This window comes from Neodiprion virginianus, chromosome 2 (assembly GCF_021901495.1).
Source record: "Neodiprion virginianus isolate iyNeoVirg1 chromosome 2, iyNeoVirg1.1, whole genome shotgun sequence".
Lineage (NCBI taxonomy): Eukaryota > Metazoa > Arthropoda > Insecta > Hymenoptera > Diprionidae > Neodiprion > Neodiprion virginianus.
Window position 1 is genome coordinate 21,982,991 of NC_060878.1, and position 27,896 is coordinate 22,010,886.

Consider the following 27,896-nt stretch of genomic DNA (forward strand, 5'->3'; position numbering starts at 1 on the left):
TAATCGAAATAACTCAAAACTTTCTATGCTGCTATAATGATTAGCGTGATATTTGAATACAGCCAGGCTGACGGATGCGTCGATGTATGAAGATGAATCAATAATTATTCTTGAACACGAAATGCTTTGTATTACAATATCCGTAATCGTTCGATTATAACGTTATGTAATACCGTACTGTAATAAAATAATGAAATGAAGGTTTTTTTTATCATCTCAAAAGATCTTACTCATTAAACTCAGTACATTTAATCACATATTTTCCTCATGTCAACTCAAGCGTCACAGTTTATTTTTCTTGAATATCAAGAAGTCTACCTATAAGCAGAAACCTTGGGTGTTGTTTTCATTTTATTATTTTTTTTTTTTGTTGACTGAGACTATTTTATACTTTGTAGTTTTCTCGGTAAAAGAACTACGTGAGTTGGCAACGAAACTACTTTTATGCAAAGAAATACTGTTTGGACAATTCTTGCCTTGCAAACAAATCTGTGGCAATGATTAATTCCTCATTCATAGCGTAAGCCGTAGTACGATCCATCAGTCCATGAAATAAATCGTATCAATACATACCTTTGTACGTACAAGTATTCAAAGGAAATCTCTGGTCCGTTCAAATAAAAATTAGAAAATAAATTTCCGTTTCATTGTCAATATGACGTACCCATATGAGATGTCTAAAAAGTTCCGGGATAGCGGAATAACTTCAAAACGTTAAGTAGTAGCAAAAATGATGGGTACTGAGGTTGTATAATTTTTCGTTGACTATCCGACCGTGACCATCGATTTGACCTTGACAATTACCTTCAAGGTCATCTCGAGGTCAAGCCGATTTTTTTGCATGGGACCCTATGTTTTTAACCTCAGAAATGAAGAGGCCCAAAAATTCTAGGCGTGGTATGATATTGATCACTGTAAATTTCTTACTAATTAAATACTTAATTATTAACGTCGAAATTCACTTACTGCTATTTAAACTATGTAAGCCAAAGTATTTTTCAAATAATTATTCATCACCGCGGTACTGTAACAATTACCACTTTGTGAATTAGCATCACTTCATTTGAATTATTCAATTTCAAGCAGGTTTTATGTGCCAAAGTATGAACGCTCGTTTGCAGTTTACACCTACAATGATTTTTGTCATATGTATGATAACGTATGTGAAAATGTCGATAAAATAAATAACTAGATCCAATTTCGGAAAAACTACGCATACTCCTAGGGTCGGTGTCATCAAATCTTACTAATGCTACTCAAATATCAAGGGCAACAAAACCACTACTGACCAGTGTTATTTATAACGTGTTTCAAGCTTATAGAATCGTACAATCGTACAGAATATCAAATTGACGCAATGTTACTCACATTCGTCTGGATTAAAAAACTACGACGAGGAAAATAATAATATCTCACAGACTTTTCAAGTCAGACTTGGTGATCCCCAAGTTTGGTATCGAAATGCACCCCGTTACCGTTTTCGGTTCCGCTATACCGCAAGACAACGCGAGCCTGTCGGTCATTGATTGATGTTTCGTTGTTGTTCCGCGATTCGTCCTGCAGAAGATGAACGAGCAGCGTCTTGTCAGAGCGTTGGGAATTACTACGGTCTAGGTTCAAGGCAAGGTTTGAATTTTTGGTTGGTTGACGCACTAAACGTACACTGCTACCTCTCTGCGCCAGCATCATGCTCGCGTTCGTTGACGTCGTTCGGTGTTGACCCGTTGACCCATCCCTGTGAATAAAAATCGAACAAAATATAGATCTTTCGACTACACATTTTTTTTTATGCTCACTTAGCGTAGGTTTGCGATTTGAGTTCCATTGCAAGAAAAATATACATTTTTTAAAGATAATCTTGGGTCAAAAATAATCGTAGGGAACTTTCAACCGATCGATTGATACTTATAATACTAATTGGTTGAGAAATTGTCTTCGATAGAAATATCAACTGAATTTCACGTTGCAATTTTTCAGAAGGATGATGAGTATGGAGTGCATTTCAAAGTTGCGCCCCATGCAATCATTCTTTCTATTGGGAACACAAAGCTAGATGAATGAAAATTTCATTTACAACCAATATGTAACATTTGTGTCAAAATTAGGGAGAAGGGAAAAGTATCATTCGATGAAAAAAATAAAATTTTCGACTTATACAAGTACACTCAGACTCTTCCTTATTCAGAGTGTTGACGATTTTTTTTCCGAGCCGCCCCCTAAATCAACTTAGTAAATTCAAAAACAATTCCCTAATTTTTTCATATTTCTATCTTAACTCTAACCCGTGCCTGTAAGAGGGTGGATTTCCCCATTTGAAATACACGTGTATCGGACACATTCACAGCATATATTTTATTGTAAAAGTGATAATGTTCAAAACAATTTTTAACTGCGAGGTTTTAGTGGGCATTACTGCTACTATCTGGAAAAAAACTCATATCATCACACCATGCAATCTCGACGAGTTGCGTGCACTCAAAATCTGACTTTTTTCCATTTAGAAGTACAATTTGTCTAGATTCCCTGTGTCATGTGCAGACGATGATCTCACGGATCTCGTCCAGCGTGACCTAAAAGAATATATAAATAATCTATTCCCGAGCGGTTAGAAATAGATTACTTTGGGTTTCGGTGGTATAAAGTTTAAACACACCTGCTGTGATGAAAGCATGCTATTCTAGGTGACAGGATCTCAGTGGTATGGACAAGACGAATGGATGAGACTCGAATTGTCCACAATGGTTTATATTTTGTCCAATGAAATAAATCAAGTATATGTACTATTACAAATAACAAAGAGATTTAGAACAACTAGAGTAATCAATTAAACTATTACAAACGACAGAGAGACTTAGAACAACTAGGGTAACCAATTGAACTATCACAAATAACAGAGATTTAGGACAACTAAGTGCTACGTTACGGTTTAGGGAAGGTGAGTCGAGGAGTGGGCCACATTGGGTAGCGCGAGGGTGACTCTTAGGACACACCACCGATTCGCCGAGCCGTTCCATTAAGTAATCTTGAGTCTCCACGTTGCCTTTATGCGTGATGGAAGGTCCTTTCCAGTGGCCGGTTCGATCGATGGGGTGTACTACTCACTCATCTCCAGGCTGAGATCTCGTTGATCTTAAGCTCCTCAATTTCGACTGACTCGAAGGTGTCGATGGATTACAAATTACGGCTCGGTTTCATCGGTGGTGGGGCGTTATTCTGCAGAGTAGCCATTGCGCCACTTTTTCGGTGTTAATGCACTCCCTGACTCATCCAGTTTAGCGCGTGTCGCGTATTTCAAAGGGGCCGTTCGTAACACCTATAATGATGTGAATTTTTTCTTAGATAGCACTAGTGCCCACGAAAACCTCGCAGTCATAGATTGTTGTGAACTTTATTACTCTTGGAGAAAAAATAATTTTAATGAAGAAATCCTCATTCACAGGCACGGGTTAGACTCCAGATAAAAATCTGATCAGATTTGGGAATTCTTTTTAAATTATTAAAAGTAGATTTGGGGGGATGGTCCGGAAAGGATTCGTTAACTGATTTTATTCAAGTAAGGCACTTGATCCAATTGAGTGCGTTGGCTGTAAAGTCTTGTCGTAAACAGCTGTACGTGTAACCATATGTAACCATACATTATACTTATGGACACCTTTTGGGATTGTCACTTTAAAATGCGTCCTCGGGGGGGAAATAAACAAACTAATGCAACCAGGCTGACAGCTGTCTGTCGACCGTGTTTTTTCGCGTGCGGATATCAGAACAGGTATATTATTGATTGCGTTTCATTAATTTATGTGGCATGACTATTTCGAAACCCCAAAAATTACTATTCACCTCCATTAAAATTAAAAACTTAGGTTATCCGGTGATAAAATGGCACTGACAACCAGGCTCTGACGTCATGAGGACATTTTTCAATTCGTATGTTATTATGTAGCAGATACCATCATCACAACTCATTTATCAATTTCCTCCAGTTTTATCAAATACGGTTGCAGCTATCGACATGATAATATTCGTGACTTATAACACAGTGCCAATATACGGCGGAGTTTGCAAAACGTTAGTTCCGTTTGCTCTACCTCAATCTGTTCTTGAAAATGTCTGGTTCTTTTAGTCAACACGATTCACCTCATCCTCTGAATTCATCAGTATTTCACGTTCCCCTACATTTTTTCAAATGTTCACCCTCGGCCAATTTTGTTCTTTACACCCCAATAATCCTAAATCTCAGTAACGAATGCCAGACAAACAGTCATTACACAGGCTATGGCCTACGTGTTTTTTTTTTACCGATTTAAAATTACCAGACTTTTCCTGACATGGCAACACATATTTAATATAATAATTGAATTTTTTTCCATTAAAAATTATGCTATTATAATAATAGGTTATTTTCTTTTCTTAAATGCATCTTACAAAATTAATGTCTGGAACCTTTTTTTTTTTTTAATATCGCATTGTAAATGTGATGTATAATTGAATTTGTTTCAACCACACATTACAAAAGTAATTAGCAATTAGAGTTTCCTCAATTACGATACTTACAACATTGTATCTGACTCGTCCTTTGCATTTTTCGCACGTTTAACACAATGTACTATTATGCGGTAGTTAGAATAGATTTTTACACCTTCAGGTTCTTGGCAAGAAAGCGAATGATCCTGTTGACGCTGAAGAAATAATATTTGGAGAGGTCCATAAATGTACATATGCATTGGTAGACTAATTTCATTACTTTTATGAAGTATTTTTGAGGTATTCTTATTAGAAATATGTATGCCTCTCTTCTTTTAGTGCTGTGCGGCTGTTTAATTACTGCTGTGCTTCTATCATTCTCAAAATTTACTATCAGAAGTGCGCGAGAAAATTCCAGTCCAGAGAAACAAGTCATAAAAAAGTCTTCGTTGCGATATTTTTCATCACTTTACAAACCGATTAAGGGGGGGGGGGGGGGGGGGGTAAGGGTTTGCACTTTCGAAAAATCGAATTTTCTTTTGTCTTATCTTATTGTTAAACATTTCAAGAATATATTCCCAAAATTTTAAGTCGACCTGAGCAAAACTCTTGAAGTTATTGTCTAATTAGTCTCCTGCCTTTTAACACTATAGCTCTGACAGCAGGTATACAGCTTATTCACTTCTATCATTCTGGTCCATTATCCTGTTTCGAGAATATTTTATTTAGTAAAGACAGGTAAGTAAAACCATAAAGACATATTTTATATTTGTATGGATACTATACACTGTACAATATTTTAAAACGAGAGACGGGCGTCAGTTTGTCGTTGTACGTTCGATCGTGCGCTTGTGATTTGTTCTCAAAACTAGTTTTTCAAAGTCCGTGTTCGCTGCCATTTAAAAACTACCTGACCGATTCATTTCAAACTTGGTACACATTTTCTACATATAAAATACCTCCCCCAACGTTTAGTTCAAAAAAAATTTTTTTCACATTAAGAGGGTTTCCCAGTCACAAAATGGCGGAATTTTGCGTGGAAAATAGCAGTTTACACTTTAGATGGCCACTAAAAATTTTTAAATGAAAAAACAAAATAATCAAAAAACGTTGGGGGGAGGATTTGATGATACTTTGACTAAATTTCAATGTTTTTTGATATCAAATAATTTTCGACCGAGATATAGTGAACACCACAAATTGTTTTTTTTTCTGAGACGTTCTGGGGCAAGCTCTGTCACCAGCTTGTTTTTCAATATTTCCGCATGAAAAAATTACAGAATATTGCTAACAGTATACTTAATAATGTACAAAAGGTTTGACTGAATTTGTTCAATCCATACTTTTAAAAAAAATTCACAAAAAAAGTGGTTTTTTTTACGCTGAAACCCTTACCCTTACCCCCCCCCCCCCCCTCCTTAAATTACTACAAGTACCATATATATATATAATGTTCCTTTTTTTTAACCTTGTCGAAGCTGCGATGGGTTTCTCTGTAAATGGAGTTTATTGTTTCGTATACTATTACATTACATTACTTTTTTTTTACATTACGTACTTATATTCTACGTTAAATGAAAATAATATTACCTGTAAATGGAGAAACGACATTTACAGCTTATTTTCCTCTCGTTCTGCCGTTTCTACGTGTGATTCCGCTGATAATAGCTTATGTACTGATCTATCATATGCCCTCGGCATTCTATCGTCTCTATTCGCTCATATTTACACGCATGTACGATTGACCGCGAAGCTGCCAAGGGCGCTCATTGTTGTGCGGTGAAATTTCAAATTTGGGAGTGAGGAAGAAATATGATGAGGTGAATATAGGCCTCGTCATATTTGTTTACATATATATTATTGTTGTTACACGATTTATTCATTTTTCGTAACATTCTTTCCTATTGCTTGGCTTTATCCGTGTTTCAGTAAGAGCGAAGGGGGATAATAAGGGTAAAACGCCTTTCACGAATATCTTAATTATATTCTGTGGATACGAAGATACTATTTAAATATTGAGATCCTGAAAGTATCAACCTCATTCTCAATTGGTTTTCAAGAAGAATAGAAGAAAACTCAAAAGCATAAAATAATTTTTTCCATAGGATTGACTTGAGCGATTCGACTGACAATTTAATATACTATTAAGTGGGTCAAGAACTTTCACAGAGACTATGGACAGATTTGTAGCTCAACAAAATTGATGGTTAAAAAATTATTGTCTCTCAAACTTTTGTAATTCATTGTGATACTTTTAAACCGTACTGATGAAACTACCATTTCTATATTTTATTATTTATTTTTATTTGTACATTACGATTTCTCGTGCAGCCTGTCTCAGACTGGAACTATGTTATGGGTCGTGCCAACTATCACTACGCGTGATTGAAATAATTCATTTTACACATCACTTTAATTTATAACACACACTTATTAACAATAAGATGTTTTTTAAATCGATATTCGAGATTTTTTTCACAATGTTATTATTCACATATTTAGTTGTACTGAAATTCGAAAGTTCTGAATATGAGTGTTCTCTGATTCAGAATATTCTATAAAATTCTCAATTTCGAACTGTTCTGAATAGTCTGAAGTCTAAATTGGTTCTGCAATTAATTTAGTCCTGTTCTCTTTTGATGTCTGAAGTGATTCTCTGTTGCATCTGTCTGGTTCGAAAAGGGTATTCAATAGTGGGAGATCTGAAATAGACTCCTGATTGGTCTTTAGCTACGTCAGTGCGTAACGATTTGTCTTGAAGAGGCCAATCGGTGCAGTGCTGACAAGATAGTAGGTTGCAAGAGTGTATTATTGAGTTCTCAGAATGATACTTTGCGAACTGCTCATCTTTTATTTTTACATGTTACTTACGTTTGGTCAGTGAGGGTTTATGAACCTGAGTTCCGTGAATTTCGATTGTAGACAAGGTCTATGTGTGAGTTGAAATTCAAGATATGAAGTTAAGAAATGAAAATGATGTATATGAGGTATTCCATGCCAACTGAGAGGACATTTTCCCTGACCCCGCCAATTTGCTTCATTATTTTTTATATGATTTTACAACCTCAAAAAAGCACTCACCATTTTTTTCAGATTTTTCCTCTCAACCAATCTTTTTTTAAAAATTTTATAAAGCCTTTTGTGGTCCTAAAAAAAATCGCCATTTTTTATTTTTTTACAAAAATTCACATAATTTCTGGGTCCCAAAGTAAACATTTTGAACTATAGTTCAGAGTGGAGAATTGATTTTTTGTATTTTTTAAACATTTTTTTAGGGGAGTAATTTTTCTTATTTTGTATGTACTGTCTAATAATAATTCCTAACGGCTTGGCATTTGCCAAACTAATGGATTTTTTCGATTTAACAATTATTTATAATCGAAATGTTTAGAATGCTCAATTATTCTTTTAAATTTTCTGGAATCGGCTTGGACGATAATCGTATTAAGGAGGTTGGCTCGCCTTGTCAAAATGATAAGAATGAGTTAAAATTTTTCAGGAATATACGTCCATAGGGATCACTCATCTGTGAAAAATTTCAAGTCGATCGTCTGCACGGTTGTCCTGCAATTAATTATTGAAATCGTACTCGTATACATGGGCGACCATAGCAAAATCGTACGATATTTCATGAAATACTTCATAACTACGTCAAAAATGATAAGAATGTACTGAAAATGGTTCGACGTTTATCATCCAAGCCGATTCCAGAAAAATTAAAAGAAAAATTGAGCATTCTAACTGTTTCGATTATAAGTAATTGTTAAATCGAAAAAATCCATTAGTTTGGAAAATGCCGAGCCGTTAGGAATTATTATTAGATAGTACATACAAAATAAGAAAAATTATTCCCCTGAAAAAATATTTAAAAAATCAATTCTCCACTCCGAATTATTGCTCAAAATGTTTGTTTTGTGACCCAGAAATTATGTGAATTTTTGTAAAAAAATAAAAAATGGCGTATTTTTTTTAGGACCATAAAAGGGTTTGTAACATTTTTTAAAAAAGAATGGTTGGAACGAAAAATCTGAAAAAAATGGCGAGTGCTTTTTTTAGGTTGTAAAATCATATAAAAAATAATGAAGAAAATCGGCGTGGGTCAGGGAAAATGTCTTCTCAGTTGGCATGGAATATCTCATATACTGCATGACATTATATGAATGTAAGCTCGCTTGCGAAAGAACGGATGGTATGTTGTATGCAAATTGTCGTTGCGAGACAATTCCACACCAAGATGGTAACTGAATCTAGATCGATATGCATCTTAAAGGCTATGGTATGAGCATGTGTGCTCTCTTATGGCAATTACACGTCTATAAGTTACGGTACAGAAAGGGTATAGCCGTAATTATCGGCTGGGACGTAACAGCATATTGATCTTATCCGTTCAAACTACCTTTTAAAGTGGTAAAAAACAAAGAATTTCTTACAACCACATGGTATGGGGTCAGCCTTTAAACAAGTTTGAGCCGTATTATTACACATTCTACTTTTATTTCTTTATAAATAATGTACTGAAATAATTGACTCACATTAAAAGTTCTGAGTAATAAATTTCACAATTTCTTATGTAAGTGAATTGTTGTAAAAAAAAAAAACGATTATAATAAAAATTTTTTACAACTTCTTAAGTAAGTGTATTATTTCATTTTTTTGTTTATGATGTAATAGTACGGCTAAAGCTCGTTTAATAGGGAGAAGGCGTTTCTTTTTTAATTACCATGTACCGTTATGAAAATTCTGAGAAAATACGAGTTATTCAGGAATCTATGAAGAATGTAAAAATAATGGTTTTATAATTTTGCTCGAAAAGTATCACAGTAAAAACGGAACTTTGAGGGATAATAATTTTCTTTCATCATGAATTTATTGAACAGAAAATTTATCCATTGTTTCTGTGAAAACTCTTAACTCTCGCAATAACATATTCGTTTTTTGGACAAATCGGTCAAGTCAGTCCTAGGGTAAAATTTGTTTTATATTTTTTAGTTTACCTTATTTTTAACAAAAACCAATATTCATTGAAGTCTGTTACTCAAAGGATCTTAGTAGTTTGATAGTACCTACTTACGAATAAGATATCATTCCGATATTCGCAAAAGTTATTTCTACTCTGCTTATCCCACTATGGCCTTTGTATAACACTTTTTATCAACGTCACATAAATCGTGTCGGAGTGTTTAGAATTTCTAGACTAACCACTGTTTTCAATAAAAGCATACGTTCGACAAAATGGGATACGGCAATTTTTTATGATTATCATTTGAATGCAAAGTCGTGTAAATTTCAAATTCTTTCAGTTAGCCGTTCCTGAGTTCATCGCGGGAGTTTGTTGGGACAGACAGACAGACTGACAGACAGATGATATTGTAAAAAGCTATTTTCCGGATATTAGAGATCTGGAAAAGTGAAGATTCATTGAAATTAGGAGAAGTTTATTCTCGACCAAAACCAATACTTTTCCTAAATCACCATATGTGACGAAAAGTATAGATTTAAACAATCCTACTTTTCTAACGGGAATATTACTACTTTTAACTGCTATAGGGAAACGGGCAGAGCTATCTTCGAATTTTTAAATTCTGTTTTGTTTGATTTTCCCCATTCTCAGACGCCAGGTGAGCATTGCAAATATGTTTGCCTTGCTCGGTCGACTAGTGTGATCAGCCTTACATCTCTATTCAGTCCACTGATAAACAAAGAGGTACATGATAAAGTGTTAAACAAAGTTTTCTTCTTGCTGTTAAATTCCCAGTTAATCACTTTCTAAGCTGTTTTGCTATTTGTTTACTATTGTATACAGTCTTCTAACAAAAGGAAGGAAGTAAGGATATTTGGCACGCTGCTCATTTAAATTCCCAGCCGTTTAAGTTAGGCGTGTTTGTGCAGTGACAAAAATATATACCGCGTACACATGCAATTACTGCGCAAACACACAATTGAGATAAATAGTACAAGGGGGCATTCGCCATCTGACCTGTAGTTACTGCCTTGACGCCGTCTTCTTTGTGGCCAGAGATGGAAAGCTCCGTAGATCAATGGATTGACAAGGCTGTTGCTCATTCCGAACAAGAATATTCCACTTTGTAGGTCTTCGCTTAGCTATCAAACAAAAACATTGCTTTTTTTTTAATTCTATTTGTAATTAATTTGTTAAAATGTACATGAATACGCTGATATCATGACAAATTAGGGACGATTCATTCATATACTGCAAATAACAAGATTTGGGTATAAAAAGAGCAAATAAACCACCGACATTTCTTTGTTTGTTTTCATGATAGGTATCTCCCGGAGGAATGCACCGGATCCTTTTGGATTGTAATAATGTTACAATAAACACAAACCAAGCTACTTGTTTGAGTAACCTTACAATTACATATTTTCTTTTGTTACGATTAAACTAATAATTTTCTGTATCAATAAATTTACGCTATCGGATTCACTTTCGCCTACAATGATTGAATGAGCACCTAAGAGTATAATCCGGCAAGGGAACAGATAATCTGTCTGTCGTTACAGAATTATGACGTCACCGAACGACTGCTGAGCGCTCTATGATACGACCAACTACCCGACATATAAGCGCCACCGCGGAGAGGCGGCCAGTTGTAGTCTGACCACAGCCGAGCTTGCTCAGCGCTGCGATTTTCAAACACCAATACCTTGGGTGAATCACAGGTTGATACTGAATACGCTCTGTCACTTTACCGCACCGAGTTTGTGCATTGGTTTGTTTGGGTGCACAGCCAGTGCAAGGCACCTAGTTCGTGCAACCTTCCTGAGATCCTTTCAAGCACCTAGTCCGTGCACTCATTCAAGGCACCTAGTTCGTGCAACCTTCTTGAGATCCTTTCAGGCACCTTGTTCGCGCAACCTTCTTGAGAGAATTTAATCCATACACTGTACAAGATTGCACCATTCGTGCAATCTTGTCCGCAGCGCCTATTTCGCGCTCTTTTCTCTAGTCGACTCGTTCGATTATATTCATAAAACACATTATGTGTACTGTTTTCTTACAGCCTGGATATTTTCTAATTACATTGAAAAATAACCAACCTGTGTCTACATTCCTAGACGAACCTCCTCGACCAACAACGAACTAATACTATTTCTTTACTTCACAGATTCCTCCAATACCGACCTACTAACGCTGCGTGATGACACCACTCTTACTCTTCCAATTTCATTAATTGTCTTATCTTATGTCAGTTGTTATACTTCTCTTTACAATATATCCTTTACTCTCACAGACACATTTTGGTCCGTTAACCGAGCCATCCGAAGCATTCTCCTATTTCAAACACTACTCGTTATTGTACATTTCCTATTTCCAATTATTTTCAAACCCAATATCATGTACCATATTTCGGAAAAGCGGACAATTGCTTTGGAATGATAAATTGTAATTCTAATATAGCGCCCTTTTATTCATCAATATACTAAGGAACATTCGTGAAGCATACTCTGATGAAGACATAAAAAAAAGTAAGCACAACTAGTAAAACAGTCTGAACTTGAAATACGAGGCGCAGAAACTCGCAAGACGTAACGCTAGCCACTGGTCGATCGATCCACTTGAACGTAGTGTACGCAGCGGATTCGTAATCCAGCGACGAAACTTCAACCGTTACACTCTCGGAAACGGTCGAGTGTTTACGGATAAACCGAAATAATTATTCGTTTATTTTTATTATTCTTTCATTCTGCGAAGTCTCGTGCATATCCTTGGCTACAGTTGGCGGGTTCACCTCGATAGCGTTGTGAATAGTTATAGGGCCATCTAGTCGAAATTCCGACAACCGGGTAGCAAAATCTAAGGCACCAAGGCTTCCTTATATACCTTCCTTATATACTACTAACACAGAGGAACTCAATGAATTCTTTACGCGAATCGTAGCCAGCAAACTCACTGTCTGATGAATTCTCAGAGCTGATTTTGCCGAGCGGCGTGCAAACAGTTCTATTTTTCGTGCATTATACCCGATAACGTAGTAAAAAGTATCAACGGAATTCAGAAATCGAAATCAATGGTGAACTTAAAAAAAATATCAATAATAAAGAAAGATATCAAGCGTTAAAGACGACTGTGTGTTCAGGTGTGGTACATATTTTTGGCACGCATTTTTTTCAACATTTTTCATCAGTTTTGCCACGATAACTCAAGAACACGGTAAGATATCGCCGTTTTCGTTTTTCCTTAAATGAAGATATCAACTTTCTCTCCAAAGTGAACCAATGTCTATGTCAACAGAAATTTATTATTGTAGTTATTAAAACAAATGTCATTCGTGATTCGATGTTTTTTACAAATTTAGCCGCCATTTTTCTAATTTTCATGCTATTTCAAAAATTTTAGGTTCATTCTGTAAAGGAACATCCCCTAAAGAGAATGATGCTGAGAATTACCGAAAACTCTTGACTGTTCACTCAGAATTGTGGCAATAAGGGAGCAGTGCACGAGACGCGCGATCTTCTTTATCCGCCCATATCGCCTTAGATATTTATATTTTTAAAACTTGAACCACTGAATTTTGTAGTCCAAACTCCAATAAAAATATTGCAAAGAATAAAATGTATGTATGTTGTTTCAGTTCTTCACAAATGCCATTTCAATTTCGTCCCGTTTTCGGCCTATTTTTGCTGCCTACTCTCCTTATGAATCAACCATAGTGAAGTTTTTCATTTGTCTGATACTACCACATGTGAATCACAAACGAATTTTGTGAGATGAATTCTGAATGACGAAAAAATACTTTTCGAATGCTTTGTGATGAAATGATTCCTCATTCAAAAATTTTGTGGATGAAATAGCAGCAGCAGATCACAGTTGAATCAAAAGTAACGAAAGAAATTATTGTATGATATTCCGTTGACAGTTGACACACGTAATCACGCACTCACAAAGTCAACATGGCTACCGCTAAAACGACTGCGATAGAATTTCGGTTGTTTAAAAATTCACGGCACTTAGATACCACTGTAATTTATTTCACCCGCAATAAAACAGCAGCGCGAATACATTAATTGCAACTCCGTTGTTGGTGAAGCTCTATATACTGATATTTTACCCCACGAAAATTCAGTGATATAAGATGGCGCCATCATTAACCTTTCAAGTACGCTGTCAAACCACAGCCGAGCGCAAATTCCTTGGACGTCATCTGTAGCACACGACGCTCATAAACAGCTCGTCTAATACACTACACACACACAAGCTTGAGCAGGTGAGCCACTGCAAGCAGCCCTGAAAGTCCGAGAGTGTCGACCTGTTCATTTTTGATTTGTTAATATGACAAATCGACGCTGATCGGGCAATTTAAGTCAGTATTCGAATGAAACATATGAAATTATCTGTATTCGTTACAATTGTGTAGATTGCCGTAGTGGCCATATGGAATGCATATCAATTTGAAATAGCTCGTGAGGATAACGATACGAAATTTGGGCGTATAACCTATAATTTATCATTGTTTACCTCTGACGAAAATATCTCTACCGATGCATAATTGAAAAGCGATAATAAGATCCCTAGACAAATTACTTTGCAGTACATTGTTCATTGTTGTTGATTGATTTCTTGACCATATCTTGAAATTATGTGTAGTTCCTGGGTATCAAAGGTCAATAAATTCAGTAACAAATTTGACGTCTTGGCCGTGAGTCTGAGCCCTCCTCAGAAAATTAAAATATATTAATTAGTTATTACTTGAAGTTGGCAATCGATCATCGTCGCCGGTGTTTTTGTTTATCTCCAATACTTGAAGAATTTTTCTAATTTTTTTATGGAACCAATCTGGAGAGGGACCTTTTTAACCCTTTCGGCCCGATCGGTGACTGTAGTCACCTAACGCCCGACGCTCGCTCTGTCCGAGCGGTGACTATAGTCACCCAACGCTCGACGCTCGCTCTGTACGAGCGGTGACCATGGTAACCCAACATTTGACGTTCGTTATGTACGACCGGTGACCATGGTAACCCAACATTATGTTATAATTATTTAAGCATTTTTTTTACGATCGACTGCACTCGCTCTGCGTAAGATAGCGTGGTATTGTGCGTCTGACGGGCGCTTGCAGTTGTTCCGCAAGTACGGACGCATGCCGCGACTGCTCGGTCAGCGGGGACGGCGCGACGTAGAATGCGTCCGTAACGAAAGGGTTAAGATAAGCTTCTCAAGGACCACCCTAATGATATGTGATATTATTATTGAATAATTTTCAAAAAAAAATTTCGCAAATTTTTGTAACTATGATATGGCAACGATAGTAAGATTTATTTATAATCGCACGTTATGAAAAAGACTGTTGTCTGTGTAGGAAATGTAATGGAAAAAAAAAAAATGACGAGTTATCCTGTACATTTCGACACAAACATAAATGCTTACTTCTCTTGTATTTCAAAATACTGATGGATCTATTAAGTAATCCTATTCTTTTTACAGACCATTGTAAGGCTACGCTATTATGTAGAATGATAACATATCTCTGTGTCAGTAAATATGAATGATCAACAAGTTTGTTATCGACTTATTCTTTTGTATTAATCGTGTTATTACATGCGTCGATCAGATGTGAACTAGTTTTCTGTTCCGGAATACAACATAAAAATAAAAGCAAAAAACTATACTTTATTACGACTGAATCGGTCCTTTCTACCAAATAATTAATTTTCTGCACATTCTCTCATACAGAAAAAATTCAGAAATTTCGGACCTTATAGGCACCATAAATGATCTTGCACGTATGTATGTTCCTGACCGAGGAAGTTCTGCCATCGACTAACAAAGATCGTGGCCACTGTGGTTTAGTCTTAAATGTATAAACGAACGCATTCATTTATCCATTCAATCATTAGTCACTTACTCTATACATTGCAACGTGCGGGTATACATACATACACGTAACCGAGTACACGCATGATCGAACTACAGAGAAGGACCAATCTAACGTGAACGGGATAATCTCTAAGCACGACGAGGCGACAACACCGAGGGATTGAACCGAGTATACAAGGACCACGCTGATCAGCACCGAGGAGCAGTGTTAGAAGAAGACGTGGTAAAACACCCGCCTGATCAAACGGGAGGAGAACAAAATAGATTCATGTAAACTTGACTTTAAAAAATTATAAATTTCAATACACAATAATTTCGAGTCGAAGCGACCAAATTCATCATAAAAAAGGAAAGCGTGGTTTCAAAAGTGAAACCAAAATTAAATTCAATAGGTTAGGAAAAAGTAAGGTGAAAACTTAGGAATATAGACAGAATCACGTTTAAATTATAACAAAACTCATTTTACTTTTCTGTCATCTTGTTGTCAACGAATCTATAATTTGTGATTCAATATATTTATTCATCGTACATTTGGCACTTATCAAATATACGCGGTTGTTTCCTTATCCGACCAATTAGGCAGTAATCGCGTATAATTTAGGGACTCAGCGACGGTGACACAACCTCACACTTGGCATCGTTATAAACCATGAACCAGTCGTGTAAATGTGAATCCGAGCCTGATTGACAGCCACGGCAATCCACCCTGGACTGTAGAGGCTACCGATGTAATAAAGAACAGGTACGACGAGCACGGGAATTTCAAACCCTGCATCGTTGGAGGGACCACGGCGACGGCATTAGCGCCCGAGACCTTGGAATAGATCAAAATACGAACGACGACTGTATTCAAATCTTCGTTAGTTGTGCAAAAAGGCGGCGTAGGCAACCCCTTACCTCGTCAAGGACAAACTAAAGCAGCTTAGGGTTCTTTTTTGAATAGGCGATACCTATCTTTCTTGTCCCTATTCCCTGGAGATAGCCCTAATGTAACAAACATACTCACTATTAACATCTTTCTGCAAAAAACCCACAACCGATGCACTTTCCATGAGCTAATCAGCTCTCGAGAAAGCCAGAAAACATTGCAACATATAAATTACCCAGGTAACAATTTAATCGGTTTGACGTGAATGCGACGTCTATAGCGTGATGATCCTAATACGCTCAACTGTAAATGTAATGCTTATGTAATAGAAATGGAACAAACATATCTGAGACATATACTCCATGTTGTGACAACTTGTCACAGCCAGGCAAGCGTGCTACGTAAAATCTCTGCTATGGTATATCTGTGATAATACTATCCACAGAAATTATGTAAGTGATGCGAAACCGTCTTAACACATTAATTATATGATGCGGTGCCACATACCCTTCACAGATTTGAGGAGACGTAGCTAACATGACTGCAAAACGTAACCTTAATATGCGCCACCTATGTTGCAGTGGATCTATGATTGTGTCAACCCTAAAAAGAACAACACGCGGAACATAACCTCGCTGCACTTCGCCTAAGTGAAACGTGTACCGGAATTTACGCGGCGTTTAGGTATTTGTGAATTTATTTTATCGTAATATTACAGATGAATAAATTTGTTCCCTTCAGTGAAACATCTTTTGTTAATAGTGACCTCAACATATTTCAGTACGATCAAAGGTAAGAATAAATATCTTTTTAAATCGATATAAGTGAGTCAATCATAAAAATATGTTATATCCGATTATTCAACAGGATATTACATCACCATATGCCTAAGATTGGGAAAGAAATTACATGTCTGACGAAAAGGCATGGGAGACGTTTGATTAGAAAAGAATCAAACGTATGCTGAAAAAAGTTAAACCGAAGATCAATTGTGAAAAATTTGAGCATGATTTGAAAGAAAGTACTCTAGAAAATACAATTTCTAATCATGGAACATCTGAGGCAAAATTTTCACATCATTTTCATGAGACAAAACAAAAGAGTTCGGATAGAACCGAAAATTTCAGTGCTGATCTCCACAGCAGTAGTAGTAGTGGTTCTGCAAAAGTTACCAATGATTATTGTGAACAGCATTCAACTGCAAATAATCCAGGAATATATGCTGAAATTCAGAATTGGGCTATTAAGTCATCGGTTAGTCGAAACCACTTGAGTGATTTGTTGAAAATTTTACAAAACCATGGACATGATTTTCCTGCTGATTTACCTTTCTGAACACACCAAAGAATATCAAAATTATAAGCATGCCACCAGGGTACTATTCGCCTAAAAAGTTTCCATCAAATGTCAAATTTAATATTAATGTGGATGGTCTACCGCTAAACAAAAGCTCTGGAAGCCAATCTTGGCCAATTTTAATGGCATATACCACGGCAATGAAAAACCTAAGGACTACAATGACTTCTTGAAACATTTTGTGGCGGATACTTTATCGGTTCATGAGTCAGGTATACTTATAAACGGCCACAAAATATCATGTGAACTCAATGTAATCATATGCGACGTACCTGCGAAAGCCTTTATCACTGGTACCAAAGGACATAATACATAATTCGGGTGCAGCAAATGTATGCAAAAAGGCGAATTCAAGGCAAATCGTGTAACATTTCCAGAAATTGATGCTACTTTCAGATTGAAAGTTAACGAAGAATATCATAAGAAGCGATCAATTCTCGAAGACTTGAAAATAGGAATGGTTAGCCGGATCCCACTGGAATATTTGCATCTTTTTGCCTTGGTATCATGAAAAGTTGCTTCAATTTTGGGTAAAGTAAGAAAACAATGTTAAGATGACTAGTTCCCAATTAAAGCTGGCCTCTGCTCACTTGATGTCATTAGTTGCAACCATATCTGAAGAATTTGCAAGGAAGCCAAGACCATTGGAACAAGTCGATCGGTTCAAAGCAACGGAGCTAAGACAAATCTTATTATACACCGGACCGATAATTTTCGAATATACTTTGGATAAAGACAAATATAATCATTTTCTCAGTCTTAGTGTAGCAGTGCGGATTTTAGCCAGTGAGGAATATTCTGTGACACTAATAGATTATGCTCGAAGTTTGTTGATATATTTTGTATCAACTTATTCAAAGCTATACGGTGCAGAATAAGTGTCTTATAATGTACACAACTTAGTTCATGTTTTTGACGATGTGCAATCCTTGGGCCCTATCAACAAATACAGTGCTTTCAAATATGAAAATTTCATGCAAAAAATCAAGAAAAAAGTAAGAACATTAAACAAAGCGTTACAACAATTCATTAACAGGGTCCATGTAGAAAATTATTTGAAAATAAGTCCTCAGAAAAAAGACTATCCAATAATAAAATTTCATAGCTCCGGAGAAGATAGTGAGGGTAGACAATCAATGAAGTCTCTAGAGTATGAAAGCTTCTTTTTGAATACAAAAAAAAGTGATAGCTGTTTTCTCTGACTTGAGGAAAATATTATAGCTGTCAAGCGTATTTTCTTGAAAAACGGTACAATATTTCTGTATGGAATGAAGTATGTTGATTGTAAAATATTATTCAATGAGCCCTGTGATTCTTCAGAAGTTGGCGTACATTTAGTAAGCGAAGAACGCTACGAATTCGTTGTGCTTCAGACGAGAGACATCAAACGAAAGTGCTTGAAGTTACCCATAAGCGACCGGAAAAGTGCAGTATTTCCATTGGCCCATGATATTTGAATCTCCAACTCGTACTCCACGCGCGCGTGCCTACTACACAAGCCAGACCACGCTGAACGCCTCACTGGTTTTGCAAGTCCAACACATGCGGATCCCACTATGCGGTTTAAAAGGTACGCACCTAACCGAGGTGATTTTATTCATCTCTTTTATTTCTTACTTTCAGTTGTAATAGGTTTCTATTTCTAATTGACAATTTGTTTCTACGTTATGCTGTTACGTACGTAGATACGCTTTCGTAACCTATAAAACCTTGCGACGCTTGTACAATTCATTACACCCTCTCAAATATTATTTGTTTTCTGCAAATCTAAAGAGAATCTCGACCCATAATTTAAGAAATATACCGGGCAAATGTTATTATTAAGAACAAAGTTGCATCGTTTTTGTAATTTACAGATAGAACGATAGGATTCTGCATTTGAAGAGATGAAGAACTTTGGTCGCAATTTTTTAGTTTCTCAAAAAAAGACTGCTTCAAAGGTTACTTTGATTTTCACCGAAATTTACTAACCATAACTCCTTGCCAAGTTCTAAAGAGAAAAGAAAAGTGATTTAACACGCTGCTCAAAGAAAGAGGCAATTTAGAACAGGTGTTCTGTTTTTTGAAATTTTTACCCTCTTATTGAACCTAAACATCGAGTCGAATTTAACAATTACTAAGCAAGTAGTTTTTTAAATATTGCGCTGGCTTGGTAATTGATAAATCTGTGACTCTTTTTGGGATCCATTTGACGATAAGTTTTGGACAAAATAGGACACTTCAGAGTCGCCCTAAGACTCATCCAGATTCATTTAAAATTACACAAACTTTCTTTGGGCATCAGTAACATGATTAAAAAAATAGAGTGACGAACGAGAAATTAAAAATTCTATATTTGTAATTTTATATTTTAAGACAGGCTACGAACCACGTTGTAATGACGTAGATTGAAAAATTTGGTTCATTGAACTCATTCGTCTTGGTTAGTAATAATATCGTCAATTTTTATTACCCATTGACACTCTTCACCATGAGCTTGCCGTACGCTGTTGTTAGTGAAGGCGATTTCAGTGACGAGGATGAGGATGTAACATCAGAAGTGCCTATAATACGGCTCACGTCAAACAAACATGAATGTTGGTGGCCCAAAACAACAGACGTAAAAACTTATATCGCAAAGCAAAAACCTCCGATAGAAAGCAGCGGAAAGTGAATCCGCTGTAAGTTTAAAGTAGAAGGCTATTACGGTTAATATATTTCCATACACATTCTTATACAATTAACGGGTTCCCTTGCTTCCATAAACTCAATTAAAAGTGTAATGTTAATCAACAGCTCGATATTTTACTATAGAATGCCTCATATTTATGCCGAAATACTAGAATCCTAGAATCATCAAGAGTACTTTACTCGAAATCACTAAACATGAACAATTTTCAAAGTTACGATAATGCAACAGAGCAATCGCTTCATTTCATCAATATACTGAGGAATGCAATAGGTTGTATCAACGTGATTAAGTATGTGACGTTACTTTCTGACCTTTACCCACCACGTCACAAATCTTATTCTACTACAAAAAAATAACATATATTTAGAGGTTTTTTAATATTTGATAAATAAAGCACATACATTTGCGAACCATATGTTCACGCAAAAATATTATATTTATCTATATATGTATATAAAAGAAAGACGTGTTAGTTACACTATTTATAACTCAAGAACGGCTGGACCAATTTGGCTGAAAATTGGTGGGGAGGTAGCTTAGAACCAGGAGACGGATATAGGATACTTTTTATCCCGTTTCCATGGGACGTGCATTCGATTATCTCAAGTGAAAATAGGTGAAACCTGAAAAGTACCCCTTGGAGGTCTGAACTTCAAAGGATAATTTCACCCCCTAGAAACGTTTTTCCGCCGATAAAAAAAATACGTGTCTCTTAGATTTTGATGTAGAATAACATATATAAATTTCATCAAAATCGAAGGATGTCAGCGGAAAGACTTTCCTTGTTAGGAGCGCGGAGCATGCTGCCCGAGCCTAGGGTGGGGAGATGAGATATTAAGATCGCCGTATCAATATTGTTCTTTCCTACCTAAGGACACAAAACTTCTTTTTTCTTCCTCTCTTGAGAGAGCAAAATAGTTTTCCCCGTTCATGTGTGAAAAAAATGATCAACTATATGGTACAAATATTACTTTATATAACGCAACCACGTTTTCCTCGCTTTTTCGAGCGTGTCTGCGGTACCTAAAGTAGGCGTTTCGGCGACTCTCGAAGCGAATTAGTGGTGGGGGGTATGAGGAGCACCATTTTTAGCTCCTAGGAGTAACTTTTTTGTACTCTGCGCATGCGCTTTTCTTACACGGTCCGATTATTTCGTTCCCGATCACGGCGCTGTGAAGCAGAGCTGCTGCCATCGGTTGCCTATTCGGAGAACTATTCGCGTATGGGAAATGTTTTCAGGGAAGACGGGGACATAACCTCACTTTTTTACGCAAACAATTCAAAGATCGTGTCGACAAATCGAGAAAAGTGATTTCACGAAAATGAGTGATCAAGAAAAACACAGCAGTGACGAGTGGCTGCAATGCACGCCACCAGAACTGAGAGAAGCTGCGGAGAATACGAGGGACGAATTATTGCCGACAAAATCTCAAAAAATGTACGAATCCACGTACGACGCATTCGTGAAATGGAAGCGGGCACACAAAACAAAAGTAACGTCGGAATCGATTGTGATGGCATACTTCAAAGAACTCAGTGAAAAATATAAATCATCGACTCTATGGTCAATGTTTTCGATGCTGAAAGCCACCATAAAAATTAAAGAAAATACAGACATCGATCAATATCATTCCCTCAAGGCTTTCATGAAGAAAACGTCATCGGGATTCGTGAGCAAAAAATCGAAAGTGCTTTCGTCGGAAAATGTTGAGAAATTTTTAACAGAAGCTCCCGACCGTGAATATTTGGCAACAAAAGTAAGTTAACAATCAGACAAAATATTTTTACTACAAGGTTGCAATTATTTTCATATAACTAAATATGATACGTCCCAAACAGGTTGCTCTAATTTTCGGAATATCCGGGGCTTGTCGCAGCAACGAGTTGGTGAATATCAGACTCAGAGACGTGAAGAAAGAAGGGAACCTGCTCGTCGTAAATCTCCCGGACACAAAAACGAAAAGACCTCGAACTTTCGTAATTTCAGAAGAATTCGTCAAAATCGTACAACAGTACACGGATTTGCGTCCTCAAAATGCAATGACCGATCGTTTTTTTGTCAATTATCAAAAGGGAAAATGTACTTGTCAAGTTATCGGGAAACATAAATTTTCGAAAATGCCGAAAGAAATTGCCGGGTATTTGAAGTTAGAGGACTCGGCGAGTTTCACCGGACACGCGTTCCGCCGAACCTCTGCAACATTGCTTGCAGACAGCGGGGCCAACATCACCACGTTGAAGCGCCACGGTGGATGGAAATCGAGCAACGTTGCAGAAGGCTATATCGAGGAGTCCATTAAAAATAAATCGAAAATCGGGCACATTATATCAACGGCGGTCAATTTTGCCCCAGCTGGACCTTCGAAACGGAATAACGATGATCCACCGTCAAAGCGTGAAAAAATTGAGACGATTACGTCCGAGAAAGAAAATTTAGAAACGCAAACGACCGTGGTCGATGACGAAAATTCGCCATCGAAAAAAAAATTTGTATTCAACAATTGCACAAATTGCACTTTCGTAATCCATGACAAGTAAATATTAAAATAAAAAAAACTTGACTCGTGTAAATGTATCGTGTTCTTATTATTTCAACAACTTTTAAAAACTACTATCGCTTTCCGGGGGGGCTTCACCCCGCCAACCCCCCAGGCGGGGCTTCGCCCCCTCCACCCCCAGAAGGGGCTCCGCCCCTTCACCCCGCCGGGGGGCTACGCCCCCCTGGAACCCCCCTCGGTCCGCCAAATAACAATATCATTTGTCCGAACACTATAAGCTCGGAAACGTGGTTTTATTATATAAATAGTCGTGTGTACTATTCAGGTGCAGTATGTGGGACAAATAGGTGGCAATAACTCCAAATACTCTAAGAATACTACGAAAGTATTCACTAACAGTGTTGCAACAACTGTTTCATGGTGTGGTCTGCGAACAAATTTTCAACTCTCGAATTTGAAAGTTATGGCTATCAAAGGTGTGTGAGATCAAAGAATTATCCAAAGAACATTGATTGCATGACTATAACACTATCAGATTTGTTTGAATTCAACAGAAGTAGTGAGATTGTCATACACTTGCACGGATAAAGATTTCGAAGACACTATATCGGAATGGTTCCGTTAAGGTAAACAGCGTTTTAAACGAGAGAATAAACCAAAAAATCCTCAACCACGTCCGGTAACTAACAACCAGAATAGGTAGATCAGAATTCCGGAAGTTGCCGCAATCTTCAATCACACTAGGTAAAAGTTACCTATTTTGTATCTTCGGCGTCGTATCGTATTTTTCTTGTTTTTTGGTTTGGTCGTCCTACAGTAAATAAACACCTATCTTACTTTCATCTTTGAGAATGGACAAAATCATAATCAGAAAATGGAAACATTTCAAGGTGTTATTTCAAATTACAGATTAGTGATTAGGTTTTTTATTTCAAAAAAGAAAATTACTTTTTATGTAGTTGTTACTCATACTATACTTCATTTTATATAATTTGAGGGTTCAAAAAAACCAAGTCCCCCTATTCACGTACTCATTCTTTCAGACATAAACTGTAACTATTACGTTGCTAAGATTGTTTGCTATAAACATAAACTTAGATGCTTATGTATTACACGGAAAGATTATACTGTTTATGAACGATACAAAGGTCCTATATGGTATCAAAATGTTCATATTTGTTCTAGATTTAAGAAAGTCAAGTATGTAATAAGAATTTGTACCGGAATAATATTCATGTTCAATTTCTATTACTTTTTCTGAAGCTGAAACAATTGGCTTTTGAATTTATATTCGTGCATTAAGGGGGTACCCTGGAGGATTACGCCGTTGATGTATATATCGGCAAATATCGAGGTCCACGTATTCCAAATGCGAAAAAGGGCTTAACAGCCTTATCCTATATGCAATTTTAAACAAAAACACTCCAACATATTTTCATTTGACGCAGAAATGAAGAAATGGCACAAATTCTACGAATTTACTATTGCAATTTCGTAGAATCCATGGAATTTTTTTATTTTTGCTTCTGACAAAAATGTATTAGACTGTTTTTATTAGGAATGGTATATAGAATAGGATTCTTGAGCCCTTTTTTGCGTTTCAGATACGTGGACTTCGATTTAATGGACATATGTACGTCAACGTAGAAATCAACCAGGGCACCCCCTGAAAGATACATAAGTGATACTGAAAAAGGTACAAATCTATCAAAGTTTGAATAAAATATGTAAAAACCGAAACAGTATTAATATACTATATTTTTATAGCTACAATAATAAAACATCCAGTATCTCACAAAATAGCAGTTATATATTTGATACAGTTATGGATCATTGATTGTGATGTATCTGATACCTACCTGTTATTTCCCGAAACTTCTCAGTGATACGTACGCCATGTAACCCCAATTCCCAATGACATGTGTTAGCGACATAAACCTGATGTAACATTGTGACCTCCCTGTTCTTTAAGATTCATGCCTCTGCAACGTAACTAGCATGCAGCTGTGCTTTGCGATTGTTACGAAACTGCCGCATGACATGTGGCGGACATTTTAGAGTGCCTGGACCATCACTTTTGCGTTACATATAACATGCCAGTGATATTCACGGAACCGTGTGTAAGATAATTGATATGTGTTTGTAACGAATTTGTGTTTCCAGAGTAGTTGACAACAAAGTGTATAATTTCAAAACTGTAAATTTAAATTGGCAATCTCTGATTAAAATTGCCTCTCTTTTTCGCTTATTGGCTGAAGTTTGTTCAGATTTTGACACAGCTTTTATATGTACGTTACGAATATCGTCGGCAGACGGTGTTGAAATGATGACGAAATGTGCGTTGTGACGTTATGAAATACTTTCGGTGGCTTTGAAGATAAATGGATCGATCTTCGTCTTAGATGGATGTTTTTGGTTTCAAATACGTCTTCCTGATAAGACCTTCGTTAATATCGACGGTTTTAAAATTCATATTTGGTTGCTATGCCCATTACAAAAAATTTCAACACCACATTTTATTCAATTATAAAATTTGCACCTAGTGCTCCTTCGACGGTTTTTCTGAGAGAGAGAGCGCCTGTCTCGGAGAAGACAGGTGGAATTAACCGAGGTTTGTCACGTGATTAATCATGAGTCAACTCTTATTTGGCTCTTGTTTTGATTTTAGGCGGGTGAACTTTGAATCGATACAATTCGTCTAATCGCCCAACTTGAAAATCCACTAAGTTCATCCAACTTTCGCTTGGTTTATATCCTGTGCGCCATCTACAAGGTCTTGAAAAGGCTCGTCTTTGACCAACTAAATTGGTACCTCATCGTGCATAATATTTTAAATCCAACGCAAACGGGCTCCCACGCTGCCTACGTTCATTGCCGAGTAGAAACTCTGATAAGCTAAACTTGATGTGGCCCTAGTCAAAATTTCCTCAAGCAATACGTATTTGAAGCGAACCCGACGTGGCCCTGGTCAAGCTGGCATCAGCCAGTCCTTTTCAAAGTCTGCCTGTTGTGCTCTTGATTAGGTTTTAAATAAGCAGTACTTTCTAAGGTCGCCCTATACGCTCTGGTCAGGATGGTCTTAGACTTTGTTGGCGTTTCTAACAATAAGTAATGCTGCTCACCTGATAACCTAATGACGTTTTGTCTTATACCACCTACTGCGAGTCGAAATTCTCTTAGACTTATCACCGCAAAAACGAGGGTTTTTAAAGCCAGCAGCAATCGTTTCATCTATTGTTTCGACGACGCAAATCTGCCCAATGTATTAGTTAATAGTGAAATTATCAAATATACCTGATTTCTATGCTACCTCGGTGTGGTCCTGAATTACACCTTGAATTGCGGGAAGTATACAACTGCGATTTACAATAATGTCATCGTACCAGCTGAAAATTAATCACTACCTATTCTCGGCTTGGACTAGGAATAAGGCTTGTAAATAGTTTTTTGCAACGCCTGCGTGGAAAATCCGCTTTTATGCACCACTTACAAGTACCGAAAGTAGTCTTTTATACACAAGTGCAAGTGTGGGCAAAACTTTCGCGTATTGCTAGCGGTATGAGAAAAAAACCTTCGAATATGGTTAGCGGTGTGCGAAAAAGTTAGTCACGCTTTTATCCACGGTTGCGCATTTAGCTGCACTAGCACCACCGATGGAATCGTTTGTCACTCTTTGCCGTGCTCGACATCGTGCCGTGGTTTCGTATAAAAGTTTCGTCTCGTTTTATATTCCTATGTTTATCCCTCGTATACTATTATGATATTGTAATATTGCTTTTTTTAATGGGATTTCAGTTCCTGTTTCAGATCGAGGGGCTTCGCCCCTCGACCCCGCCAGGGGCTTTGCCCTTGGACCCCAACGTGATGTGCAGTGGCCTGTTGGAAATCCGCTTTTCCAAGATTTTCGAACTTTTTCATTCTTTGACTGGTTTTATTTCATTATGTCGGACTTTCCAATACAGGTGTGACAAAAAATAGAGTTCGATACACGTGCGAAAGTTGGCAATGCCCAACTCGTGTGAATGCGCCACACTCTCCCTTCGACTCGTATTCGGGCTCGTGCTGCGCCTTCACGCTCGTGCGGGTATTGCCACCTTCGCGCACTAGTATCGAAAAACACTATTATTTTCCTTCATATGGACTATTCCTATGGACACAATGTATTATTTGGTTGCATCGTGTGATGCCATTATCTTTGTGAATGGTGGTCTATGGCTCTGAGTTGCTGTAAGCCGTCGCGTGACTGCATGATTTCACTAATTAATGAATTTCGTATCGCTGAGCGACCTCGTAGCTCCCGAATTAATATTTGTATCGTATCCTTTGAATTTCTCTACTTTACCGTAATTTTCTATTAAATTACTTTTGTAATTCCTACCGTATTTTGAGCAACCTTTATCTCTGTTTTCTCTTAATTCCGGTACTTATTGTATTCTATCGCTTATTATATTTTATTTGCTGTTGTGCATGCCTTGTATCGTAAATCGAGTTCCTTAGAGTACACTTGAGTGTAGATACTAAACAACCGCTAAATATACTATAGAATACTACAGTACTTCTCGCTATTTTCTGGTTACCGATTTTGTATTACTTATTACTTGATGTATTTTCGTATTTCTTGGAATATTTGATTTTTTTGGTAATTTAAGCCACACTAGTTATCTCTGATTCTCTCGTGATGAAGTATATTTAGCAGGTATTCCCTAATTCCGTAAAACTTCTTCAATCCTTTCGAAATATCTCATAATTTTGTATTCTCTTGTAAATTATACGTAAGAATTGACGTGCAATTTAGGTAGACTTTTGCATTATGTCGCTTACACCGACCTACGTCTCATATTTTATGCTGATTATCATTTTTTGTCAACAGCTATCGTTAGACGTAATTCTGATCTTTGGCTTGTTGAATGAAACCCAGTAGACTATCGTTATCTTTTGTGAACTTATTTAACTGATCCAAAATTGTAGATTTAATCGATAATATGCGATTGATTGATCTGTTAATTCCTGACTTGAGTTCACGTCTTTGTTTCTTTAGTTAGATCTGCAATAAAAAAGTGTTCTGAAAACTTTTACATGATACATATAGATTTTGGACTGCTGATTTTGAATATCAACTCTGTTTTTACGGATCATATCATGGTTTTTTATGATTCAGATATACATGGAGAGAAACTTTTCTCAGAATAACTCTATTAAAATAAA

The 27,896-nt window shown here is 36.8% G+C and overlaps 1 protein-coding gene across 1 annotated transcript in view; it reads right to left on the reverse strand.

Moving 5' to 3' along the window:
- Positions 1–1,412: 1,412 nt before the first annotated feature.
- Positions 1,413–27,896, reverse strand: part of LOC124298818 (gonadotropin-releasing hormone receptor) — a 214,388-nt gene continuing 187,904 nt past the window's right edge. The window contains exons 4-5 of the mRNA XM_046751342.1: positions 10,439–10,563; positions 1,413–1,735 (exon numbers count right to left, since the gene is read on the reverse strand). Coding sequence (XP_046607298.1) covers positions 1,429–1,735; positions 10,439–10,563 — 432 coding nt within the window. The 3' untranslated portion in view covers positions 1,413–1,428. The remainder of the gene's footprint in view (positions 1,736–10,438; positions 10,564–27,896) is intronic.